At 37.8% G+C, this 12,727-nt stretch overlaps 1 protein-coding gene across 8 annotated transcripts in view; it reads right to left on the bottom strand.

The window, feature by feature from the left end:
* UTRN (utrophin) overlaps positions 1–12,727 on the bottom strand; it is a 506,643-nt gene that overhangs the window by 235,637 nt on the left and 258,279 nt on the right. For all 8 annotated transcript variants that reach the window (XM_057528183.1, XM_057528180.1, XM_057528182.1 and 5 more), the window contains one exon: positions 4,839–5,028. In XM_057528183.1, coding sequence (XP_057384166.1) covers positions 4,839–5,028 — 190 coding nt within the window. The remainder of the gene's footprint in view (positions 1–4,838; positions 5,029–12,727) is intronic.

Consider the following 12,727-nt stretch of genomic DNA (forward strand, 5'->3'; position numbering starts at 1 on the left):
TACTGTTAGGAAATAAGCAAAATAACCCAGAATGATTAAATGACTGGGCCAAAGGGCACAGCCAGAAATAGAACCCCGAGGTTTCCCATTATCAGTGTCCTGCTCAAATTAATAACCTGGGTAAGTCTGCATTTTCACCTTTCTCTACTATTGTCATGATTCTTTAAAAGAAATGCAGCATTTAAAACTATTTGTTTCCCTTCTTTACTTTTCCTGCCTTCTCAGTCCTTCAATTTTAGCATGACTTAAAGCCCTAAATTGGGTCTTATAGGGTTGTGTTTATCAAACAGTGTTTTTGTGGGCTTCTGCTTGTCTACTTTTTCCCTGCAGCTCTATACTGAGAACCTATACTGCCTCCCTCTGGATAGGCTAACGATGTCAAAATATCTACATAAAGCCAAAATCAGAAGAGGTCATCAATAAATGTGATTAAAAATAGCAATTTATTTGGCAAATGTATAGAAACAGGAAGTAGATCAGTGATTATTTAGGGGGTGGAGAATTGGCAATAGGGGATTGATAGCCAGGAGGTACAGGGTTTCTCTTTGAGGTGACAAAAATGTTCTAATTTGATTATGGTGATGGTTGCACTACCTTGAGAATATAGTAAAAACAACTCAATTGTACAACTTAAATGGATGGATTGTGTGGTATGCGAAATTCCAATAATGTTGTTATCAAAAAAAAAAAGTTGTAATTCCTGTCCCTAAACCAGCAGGTGAAGTTTCCACAGTACAGGTAATACCCCCCAAACACTATGCTGGGTATGGAGCTGGGTACGGGGGAAAATCTGAAACAATCTAAATAATTAAAGTCTGCACCTATGGAAAAGAGGATAAAAATTAGGCTGAAAGTGAACACAGGAGATGAAAGCATAATAATCCCAAAGCAGAGAGCAAAAACAGCAACCCCAGAAAGACAACAGGGCAACAGAATTTTACCCAGGAAAGAATCGAAGCATGTTAATTAACTGGCACTGATAAAATGTAAAGCTTGTATTTTGAAATATAATTAAAATGATAATAATATCTTAGAATATGGGCATGAAAATTCAGAATAAATGCATTTGAATGAATAGATAAACTGACTGGGAAGTCAATAATAGACTTTTTTTTTTTTTTTTTTTAATAGCTACTTTATTTATTTATTTATTTATTTTTGGCTGTGTTGGGTCTTCGGTTCGTGCGAGGGCTTTCTCTAGTTGCGGCAAGTGGGGGCCACTCTTCATCGCGGTGTGGGGACCGCTCTTCATCGCGGTGCGCGGGCCTTTCACTATTGCGGCCCCTCCCGTTGCGGGGCACAGGCTCCAGACGCGCAGGCTCAGTAGTTGTGGCTCACGGGCCCAGCTGCTCCGTGGCATGTGGGATCTTCCCAGACCAGGGCTCGAACCCGTGTCCCCTGCATTAGCAGGCAGATTCTCAACCACTGCGCCACCAGGGAAGCCCAAGACTTTTATTCAAAAGCAAAAAAAAAAAAAAAAAAAAAGTTTCTGCATCTTGGCCAAATTCTCTCATCTGAATCAGATCCACAGTGACAACTGCATAGCAGGCATCTCCTCCTGGATGTTACTCAGATGCCTCATTTCATCATAGTCAAAATGGAATTTACCATCACATCACACTCCGCACTAACTTGCACTGCTGCCCTGACTTCTTCTCCTATATTCCCAATCTCAGATTCTAACACCATCTGGCAATCTTCTTTGTTAGTACCCCTTCCCCCGCCCTTAGTCTACCCATACTATCAAGTCATTAGGTCTATTCCCCCTGTCACTGCCTCATTTCCAGTCATTATCACCTCTGACCAGATGGATAGAGTATCCTAACGGACTGCTCGGCTGTCAGTCTTGCCCAGTTCAAACCCACTCTCCATAAAGCCATTGGCTAGATTCCTATAAAATACAAATCCCACTGCAACACTCCCTTGCTTAATATGCTTTAAGGACTTTTCCCCATTGCCACCAGGTTAAAATATGAAATACTTAGCAAGTCATACAAGACCCTCTATGATCTGGACCTCTCAGCTCTCCAGGAGCTTTTGTCTCTAAAAGATCAGGTTTGCTCTTGCCAATAGTCCTCTGCTGAGGAGAAAAACCTAACTGCCTTGCAGCAGGGCAGTGAAACATAAATCCGTAAATCCAAGTGATCATCCATTCTTACCAGAAATGGCATGTATCATAGCATACTCTCAGATATTAATCTTCATCTTCCATTGTGCTTCCAAACTATGCTTTATCAAAATGTACCCAAATTCACCTTAAACCAAATACAGAATAAACTTCTTCACCTTCATGAAATATTACCACGGCCCTGCATCCAGCTGTGTTGAGACACAAAGCAAGTACAACCACAGAATGTGTCGTGCAAGCAGTTCTACATACACCCCTTGCACACAGAGCACATACTTGCCAGGGTCCTTATTCCATCGTTCTTACGCACACGTGTCTACCACCACCACCATGCCACCAGAACATTTATTTTATAATTTCAGGTGCTTTTCCACATTCATTTTCTTCAACAAATATGTTTCTATTTCCAAATAAGTTTTCATTTTAACTGTCCACTCACACAAAAGGAGAGTCATTAATACAAAAACCCAAAGGAAAATTAAAATTCTTTTGCCTCAGAAATACTCAGCAAATGGTACTAACTCTCTAAAAATCATCTACCTATACGGTGCCCAAAACAAAGCCATGGATTTTTTTTTAACAAAGTGAAGAGAACGTTTTAAAATTAACAGCATGTAACAAAGAAGCAAGGGAGTGAAAAATCATGCAAACTACCATAATGTGAAACATCCAAAATATAAACAAATGCATGTGTTTATCTTTAGATAGATTTTAATAGGCTCTTAATAAATGCCCTCTTTAATATTTCTTATGAGACAAAATGGATTATTTTAGCAACATTAAATTAGTTTTGAGAAGCATTTACCATTCGTGTTATAATGTATTTTAGTCAGCAACCTTTCTTTCTTGATGCTGGTTGCCATAAGACAAGTAATCCTGTGCTTAGTTATTTTTATTCAGAAAGATTTTAAACATCTCTATTTACATGTCTTTCTTCCACAATTTGAATATTCATTAAATATTGAGAAGAGTTTTTTGGCTATGTAAGAATATATCCCAGAATAAAATGTATTGGAAGACATTATTAAACTCTAAAACAGGTTTGCTTTAGACCTGCTAAAACAAGGTTCATTTCAAGCCTCCTTTGCTCTTTGTCTAAAACTGTTACCTTCTCGAGTGCATAGCCTGGGTATGTTTTGAGTTTAACATCATTACATAAATTGAGTATCTGTGAGCATTAATAGGTCAGGCTTATCGTTGTTTAAGTCATAAAAAATAATATATTCTAGCACATACCCACATTTAGAACCCTCTATAACCCTCTAAAACTGAGATGATTAGTAAATATTTTATCAATTAACATTTATGGCAACCTCATAAGACTCCAGAGGGTAAGAGAAAAAAGACAAAAAAGAACAGATTTATCTTTGATACTTACCTACTCACTCTCATTATCAAGTCACAAGTGTATTATACAATGAATCAATGAATAAGAAATAAGAAGTAATGTATAAGTAAACATAGATTTTTGTTAAATTAATCTTGAGAATTCAACCATAAAACACCCTAATAGTCTTTATACATGGGAATAAGTTATTAATAAGTCTATTCCAAAAGGGTCTTTGTTTAAAATTCATAACTTTTTAATGATAATAATTTTAAACTTAAGAGAAAATTTGTAAGAATAATTCCAAGAAAGCTTCTGTACCCTTCAACCAGACCCACACACATATTTGTTAACATTCTGATGTTTCAAGGGAAAAGATTTCCTAAGAAAGGATTCAGAAAAGGTCATCATAATGAATTTCATAACGGTGAAGTTTTAGGGTCCAAGGACAGTGGTCAGTATTTATTTAGAATTTCCACACAGAGCTCTGCGTAGGCAACAATATGGAATAATGCAATCTCTGCCCTTGAAGAACCATGTGATCAACTAGAAGAGGAGAAAGGCATCAGATGACAATGGATCATGAGTTCACAAGCATATCAGAAATAATAACTGTCAAAATGCTGTGAGAATGGCATGGCATAAAGAAGTAATCAGATGTACAACTGTGGTAAACAAGGAGTCTTCTCCACTGAAATAGGTTTAAAACCAAGTTCTAAGTGAGAAGGCCTGTGATGGGCAAGAGTAGGTCATTCTGCACAAAGAAAATGGGAAATTCAAGGGCACTGAAGCAGTTGTACTTGGGGGCAGAACAAAGATTCAGACATGCTTCATTAGATTCCTCAAATATTTTTTTCAAGGAGAGATTTTGTGTTATCACATTTCATGTAGAAGAAAATTTGAACCTCAGACTGCATTCACAATCACAGTTATCAAGCTAAAGACATAAAAGTAATACCCTCAAGCCTAATATTCTTGGTTGTATACTAAGCCACAGAGCCTTTGCAGCTTTTATATTAAGTATTTATAATAAATGGAGAAAGGAACAACTTCCTGTTAAGAGGAAATGCCCTTATCATTCAGGCTTCAATAAGGCTAACTGTAATAGGGCTTAAAATGACAGAAAAATAGAATAGTTATGAGCCTGTAAGTCTACATAAAAAACTATTACTCCCATAAAACAAGGTGTTGTTTCCTCAATTATTAAGTGAAAGTACTTTATAGATCTTATTTTCAGGAACCAATTATTCATAGGGGAGCATGGATTTCATACCAAAATAAGGTGACAACCTCACCTTTGAACGGTAATAAACTTTGCATGTAGGTGGATCAAAAGAGCACCGCAAAAATGAAAATACAAGGCGCAGCTCCCCGTGCACTTGCCTGCATCTGCTGCGTGAGTTCCCTGGCCAGGACAGCGTCCTGAAGAGCATTCTCCCGCTGAGAGGCATCTGCAAGCACATTAACTGTGGTTTCTGCTTCTTGGATCCACTTCAGGAAGTTCTCCAGGTCCCTGCGAGAGGCCTGCACTGTCCTCAGCTCACCCTCCAAGGCACTCTGTCTGTCAGCAATGCTGCAAGGAACAACACGACAGGCACGTCTCCGTTACTTACAGCGTGACAGTCCACATCATGCACCCCCTAAAGAAAAATTAACAGACGGCCCCCAAGCAACCTTTATTTATTTAAGTACCTAATGTAACTGGGAGATTTGTTTATACGTGTGTCTTGAATAATCCTTAATGGAGGGGTAATGTGAATTTTGAGAAGAAGGAGAGGGAGAGAGATATAAATATTAACAAAATCACATCCATATCCTAAAATAATTATAACATTTTACAGTTCGTAATTGTATGTTGTTATTCCCCATACATTTTATTTCAGTACCTTAGTATCATTCCTGACACTCAAAAGGCAATATCAATAAATATTCATACAAGTGACTAAATGAATTCTAGGAAGAAGGAAAATCTGAAGAAGTGTTTAAGATACAATCAAATAATTTAAAGGACTTACTTTATATATTTTAAACACTTCAGATCAATGCAAATTGGTTCTTCAAGCTGATAGAATAATATTATACTCGGAAGACACTGAACAATCAAGTTTTTATAAAGCTTTCATTAAATCTACATCAAAATTAAAGTATATAACTATCCTGGAGTTGCATGATTTAACAGACACACACACCTGTAAATCCAACCTTTAAAACTTCATATATCTCAAAGCTCCATATAAAGACAACAAACAACTTAATTTGCGAATGGGCACCAAGAATTTCACTCTTAGGTATTTAAACCCAAGAGAACTGAAAACATATGTCCACACAAAAACTTATACAAAAATGTTTATAGCAGCATTATTTAGAAGAGCCAAACAGCAGAATCAACCCAAATATCCATCAATTGGGAGGGGAATTACTAAACAAAATGTAGTATATTCACCCATGAAATATTACTCAGCCATAAAAAGGAATGAAGTACTGATACATGCTCAGCATGGATGGACCTTGAAAACATTATGCCAAGTGAAAGAAAGCAGACACAAAAGGCCACATATTGTGTGATTCCATTTATATGAAATACTTAAAAGAAGTAAATCCATAGAAGGAGAAAGTAGATTAGTTGCTGACTAGGACTGGAAAGGAGAGGGAAATGGGGACGGACTGCTAATGGGTGGTGGGTTTCTTTTCAGGGTGATAAACTTCTGAAATTAAGAGTGTGGTGATGGCTGCACAACAGAGAAAATATACTAAAAGCCACTAAGTTGTACACTTTCAAAGGGTGAATTTCATGGTATATGAACTGTTATCACAATTTAAAAATCAACACATGTCATATGATCTTATTTACATATTTTTTCTACCTGTCCATCCACTCATCCATCCATTTATCATCATCCATCCGTCTTCCTATCTGTATATATAGATAGAGGGAGAAATGTCTGGAACACTAACCTAATATTAAAATAGTTCCACGTGCTGGGATTTGATGTGGTTTACTTTCCTATTTGTACTTTTCTGCATTCTTTGAATTTATAATAAACAAGTATCTTTTTTACATATCAATAAACACATTCCTTTTAAAAAATGGGTAAAAGATTTAAACAGACATATCAGCATAGAAGATATATGGATAGCAAAAAGCACATGAAAAGCTACTCAACATCAGTAATTATCAGAAAAATGTAAATTCAATCCACAGGTGAGATATCACTACATATTAGAATGGCTTTAAGAAAATGACCAAACCAAGTGCTGATAAGAATGTGAAGTAATTGCAACTCTCATACACTGCAGGTAGGAGTGTAAAATGGTATGGCCATTTTGAAAAACAGTTTGGCAGTTTTTTATAAAGTTAACCATGCACTTAAGATACAAGCCAGCAACGCTATTCTTAAGTATTTACCCAAGAGAAATGAAAACATATGTCTATACAAAAGCTGTACGCAAATGCTCATAGCACCTTTATTCATAATGGTCCAAAACTCATAATAACCCAAATGTCATCAACTAGTAAATAGATAAACTGGGGTACATGCATATAATGGAATACTACTGAGCAATAAAAATCTAAAAACTAATGATGGATACATCAACATGGATGGAACCTCAAATGCATTTTGCTAAGTGAAAGAAGCCAAACATAAAAGCTACATACTACGATCCCATTTATATGACATTCTGGAATGTCATCAACTTCAACTCAGCATTTACTTACTGAAAAACCGCCAACAGTGTTTGGCTGCCTACAGAACAAATTCAAATTGCTTCTGCTGGAACTCAGTGTCCTCCATAATCTATCACTAACTTACTTTTCCAGCTTTACCCCCCTAGTTATTTCCAATAGTTCAGATCAAAGTGGTATGTTCCTTTTTCTCTAGAATATTCTTAATACTATGTTCACATAATTTTATACCCACATAAAAAATGTCCTTCTGACAATCTTCACCTATCAAAGTCCTTCCAATCCTTTAAGGGTTAAAGCTACCTCTTTCAGAACATCTCAGCCCAATTAGGTTTACTTGTCCTGAGTTCATAAAAGGTTCAAAAACCCTCTTCATTCAGAAATTCATCATATGTATCCTGGAAAAGCCCTTAGATTGTGATCTTATTTCACCCTTAAATTTTACTTTATCTATATCACAGAGATTTCTTGTCTGTCTCCCTGTTCCATAAACTCACTATGGGCAGAAGCAGTCTTTTGTATCTCCATATTCCTCAGAGACTTTATTATAGCATTATGATAGTTTTATAGAATAATGAAAATCTTTTTATAATATGCCTTTAAAATTACCTCCCGAACTCCACTTTTCAAGAAGCTACTGACAGAAGTCCTCTACAATACATAGTTTGTAAATCCAGAAAGAAGACAATATAAGAAGCTTAAAAACAAGAAATCCAACAGACTCTCATGCTAATGGTGAAAGGAGATCTCAGAAAAGAGGGCAATGCACCAAACTGGGTCAGATGAGGGCTGTCTTCACCATTCCAACTGTTATGTTTCTTGTTTTAATTTGACAAAATTAACAAAGGAGACACTCTGACAAAACAATAACTCAAAAGAGGACAAAAACAAATAAACTCCATGAGATTCTAGGAGGAAAAGCACAGAAAATCCCCAGGATAATGGCTGTGCAGCAGGCCTGGAAAGCTGTCTCCAGAAGAAATGTCTACAAGAAAAAATATTAGAAGTGATAGACTGCTTAATGTGATTGACCTTGTCAACCACCAGGCCACTGGAAAATGTGGGAAGAATTAGCAATAGGTGCAAAGAAAACTAAGCATATAAAAACAAGGCAATCATTAATTTCAGGTAAAATAAACAGAGAAGAAGCAAAATTATAGTAAACTTTAGTGCTTGGCTGTTAATGATGTTTAGACAGGCATAATAATGTCAACATTGAATATCTGCTTCTCTAAAAATTCAGTGATAAGATGGTATAGCCACTATGGAAAACAATATGGCAGTGCCTCAAAACCGTAAAAATAGAATTAACATGATCAACAAGGAGAAGAAAAAAGCTGCCGCTAGGGAGAGGGACTGTAGTGAGTAGTGAGAGTACCACTCTATTATAAATCTTTCAGTATTTTAAATATTTTTGTAATCATATTCATATATTTAATTTTTTATATTTAGAAGTTATCCACCAGAATTTGGGTGGTTGGTGGTGATGGTGTTTAATCTTCCACCTAACCCTGCCCATATTTTCAATTATTACAATATCAACTGAAGAAAATATTAAGACATAGCCAAATAAAGATTGTGCCAGGGCTTCCCTGGTGGCGCAGTGGTTGAGAATCCGCCTGCCAATGCAGGGGACATGGGTTCGATCCCTGGTCCGGGAAGATCCCGCATGCCGCGGAGCAACTAAGCCCGTGCGCCATAACTACTGAGCCTGCGCTCTAGAGCCCGCGAGCCACAACTACTGAAGCCCACGTGCCTAGAGCCCGTGCTCCGTAATAAGAGAAGCCACCACGATGAGAAGCCCGTGCACCGCAACCAAGAGTAGCCCCCGCTCACCACAACTAGAGAAAGCCTGCACACAGCAACGAAGACCCAACACAGCCAAAAATAAATAAATTTTTTAAAAAAATGTATAACCATAGTATTTATACTAATTTATCATCTGATTTTTGAAATTAATATAATTTCATATGAAATCTGTAACAGAATATAGCTAAAAGGTATCAGCTCTCCACATCATTCACTTTACTCTTTTTTTTAAAAATTATTTATTTATTTATTTATTTATTTATTTATTTATTTATTTATTTATTGGCTGTGTTGGGTCTTCGTTTCTGTGCGAGGGCTTTCTCCAGTTGCGGCGAGCGGGGGCCACTCTTCATCGCGGTGCGCGGGCCTCTCACTATCGCTGCCTCTCTTGTTGCGGAGCACAGGCTCCAGACGCGCAGGCTCAGTAGTTGTGGCTCACGGGCCCAGTTGCTCCGCGGCATGTGGGATCTTCCCAGACCAGGGCTGGAAACCGTGTCCCCTGCATCAGCAGGCAGACTCTCAACCACTGCGCCACCAGGGAAGCCCAACTTTACTCTTTTTTGAAAAGGCTAGAGTATGGTATACTGGACACGACAAGACACTACAAGAATCTTTTATTTATTTTCAAGGAATTTCACATGATTTATCATAATACCATAAGGCAAAAAGATCACTAAAATTAGATGCTCAGAGGTATGTACACACACTTTATGACACAGGCTAATAAATTACTTTTAATGCCATTTATACGCTGCTCTCAGAAGGAAACCACCTAATTTTACCACCTCTGCCATTTACTAGCTATATGCCTTGGGGTAAACCACTTCAAATCTCCAATTTTCTTTTTCCATCCTTAAAATAAAGAGCTTGGACTAGTTGAGTAAAGGGCCCGTGTCAGAATCTCTAGGGGTCCTTTTAAAACTACATATTCCATCGTAGAGATTATAAAACCTACTGGAAGAGTTCCTCCATTCTCACTCCAACCCTAGCTTCAAATTCAGCTTCATTAAGAATCACTGCATGTAGGGACTTCCCTCGTGGTCCAGTGGGTAAGTCCGCGCTCCCAATGCAGGGGGTTCAAGTTCAATCCCTGGTTGGGGAACTAGATCTCACATGCATGCCGCAACTAAGAAGTACATATGCTACACTAAAGATCCTGCATGCCGCAACTAAGACCCAGGGCAGCCTAAATAACAAATAAATAAATATTAAAAAAGAAATCCTTCCCCTAATTAAAAAAAAAAAAAAAAAAAGGATCACTGCATGTAAATGAAACTTTACTGATGGGAATAGATACGTGGTATGCAGACAACAAAGAGGTTGGGAAGCACTAATGTGGAAGATTCATTCCTAAGATCACATCCAGCACTGAACTTACACTAGTCTACGATTCTCAGTGCAGAGTTTCTACCTGGCAGTTCTGGTTGCTACATCTCAAGATCACAACAGAGCGGGAGGAAGTTCTGAGAAATGCAAATGAGAGAGTATAACGGAGGAACACTAGCAAAGAAAAAGAAATGATTTTAAGTTCAGGAAATTATGGCTACTAGACAAAGGCAGAGAAGTTTTTTTAAAAAAAAATCTTGTAAAACCCACAAATCATAAACAATAAAGATAGGCTGAAAACCTAAAAGACAGAATTTTTGAAGTTTAGAAGGATAATTTTAGCAAAAAAAGTTTTTTACTTCAAACAGAAGAGGCAGACTATAGAATTCTTTAATGCAAGAAATGGTGCAGACTGAAAGTATAAATAACTTCTCATGAAAGATTTAAAGAATGCATGTGTGGCAGATTTATAAAAGTTTATATTAAAGGGAACTGGGATTTTTTAAATGTAAACTCTTATCTTTTAAAGAGATTTCTGTTATAAAAGCAACTATGATAGGCTACAAAATAGCTTATAGTCATTTTGTAGCATTACAAAACATGGCCACCCATATAACTGACTTTTTTAAAATGTTATTTTAAATGTTAAATAATGCTTCATTTTTAAGCTACGAGATATAATATTGTTTAATCAAATGTGCATGTGCTTATAATTGGTCAAAAGAGTGTCTGAACACAAATAGATATGTCTTTTTTTTTTAAGACTTCAATGGAAAAGAGTGTCTTAGCAAATGCACAGATATGTGTTGCTAAATTTTGGTATACTTTAAAGGTGACATTTACAGTTACATGAGATTTAAATATATTTCTCTCTTCTAGAGTGGAAAATAGTAGCATCAGTAGTTTGAGTGGCATGTAAAAAACGTACAGTGAGGGCTTCCCTGGTGGCGCAGTGGTTAAGAATCTGCCTGCCAATGCAGGGGACACGGGTTCGAGCCCTGGTCTGGGAAGATCCCACATGCCGCAGAGCAATTAAGCCCGTGCGCCACAACTACTGAGCCTGCGCTCTAGAGCCTGCGAGCCACAACTAATGAAGCCGGCGTGCCACAACTACTGAAGCCCATGCGTCTAGAGCCTGTGCTCCGCAACAAGAGAAGCCACCACAATGAGAAGCCTGCGCAATGCAACAAAGATTAGCCCCCGCTTGCCGCAATTAGAGAAAGCCCATGTGCAGCAAAGACCCAACACAGCCAAAAATAAAATAAATAAAATAAATAAATTTTTTTAAAAAACAAACAAAAAAAACTTACAATGAAACAATTCTTTAAGCTTCCCATTGAGTACCTTCACAAGGTAATTTGTCCTTTGGTGTATAAAGTATCATTTAGCTAGGAAATATATTAAAGCACACTTTAATGCAGTGGATTTAATGAAGAATTAGTCACTGGAGATATCCCCAACCATCTATGGTACTTTGTGACCAGTCTCTGTTGCATAGAGATTGGGTCATCATCAAGCACTTAAAAATTCACTCCATGGAACTCAAGCAGACTGTTCTAAGCTGCTAATACCACACCACTTGGGAAGCTTAAGAGAGGTAACCACAACCCCGCTATTCAAGACAGAACTATTCCTGTGTGAGGATTTATCACACCACATCCTATTTCCCTTTTAACTAAGTCACTACCAGATATTTGGTCTTAGCCAACCAATACCGGACCATAACCCCAATACTGCTCCATACCTTCCCCAATCTACCCCCAAAACCCTTCTTCCATTAAGCCTGGAAACCTATTCTACGATTGGGAGATTCCTCAGATCAATCCTTTTACCCTGTCTTAAGTGAAATTGGTTTCCCTAGTGCCATCAATTTGTCTGCAGACTTGTAACGAAGTTTTTTTCTTTTTTCTCTCAGACCCTATATGCCTCATGATGAACAACTGTTGGAATGAGGGTCCGCCTCCTTCGAATTGCTACTTCCAAGCCGCTGTTCTTCCATCTTCCATGCAAAATCCTACTCCTTCAAAGCAGAAGACATTTTCCATTATGCTCGTATACTGACCTCCAGGTCCATGGTAACTGCACATAGGCTGCTCACTGCCTCAACAGGTAAGTGGAGTCTGAAATCCAACTCAAGATCTGCTTGCCAAGTCATAGGCTCCAGTGAGGGACTGCACCTCCCAGGGAAAGGGACATGATAGACACCATTATGGACTAGTGGCACCCGGTCTCCACTCCCTTACAAATATCTTCCTTTCCCCTGCTCCCTCTCCGTCTGACTTTCATCTGCATTCTTCCTACTTGCCTCTGAGTAGATACACATTGCTAAAGAACACCACAACAGGGCTATCTTTCCTTTACATTATTATTATAAATCACAAATAGGCGCCCATCACTGCCCAGCACTAAAGTTCCCCTAGGGAGCTCTCTGTCCCACCCACCTAGATTCTAC

The sequence above is a fragment of the Balaenoptera acutorostrata genome, chromosome 14 (genome assembly GCF_949987535.1).
Source record: "Balaenoptera acutorostrata chromosome 14, mBalAcu1.1, whole genome shotgun sequence".
In the NCBI taxonomy this organism is placed as follows: Eukaryota; Metazoa; Chordata; class Mammalia; order Artiodactyla; family Balaenopteridae; genus Balaenoptera; species Balaenoptera acutorostrata.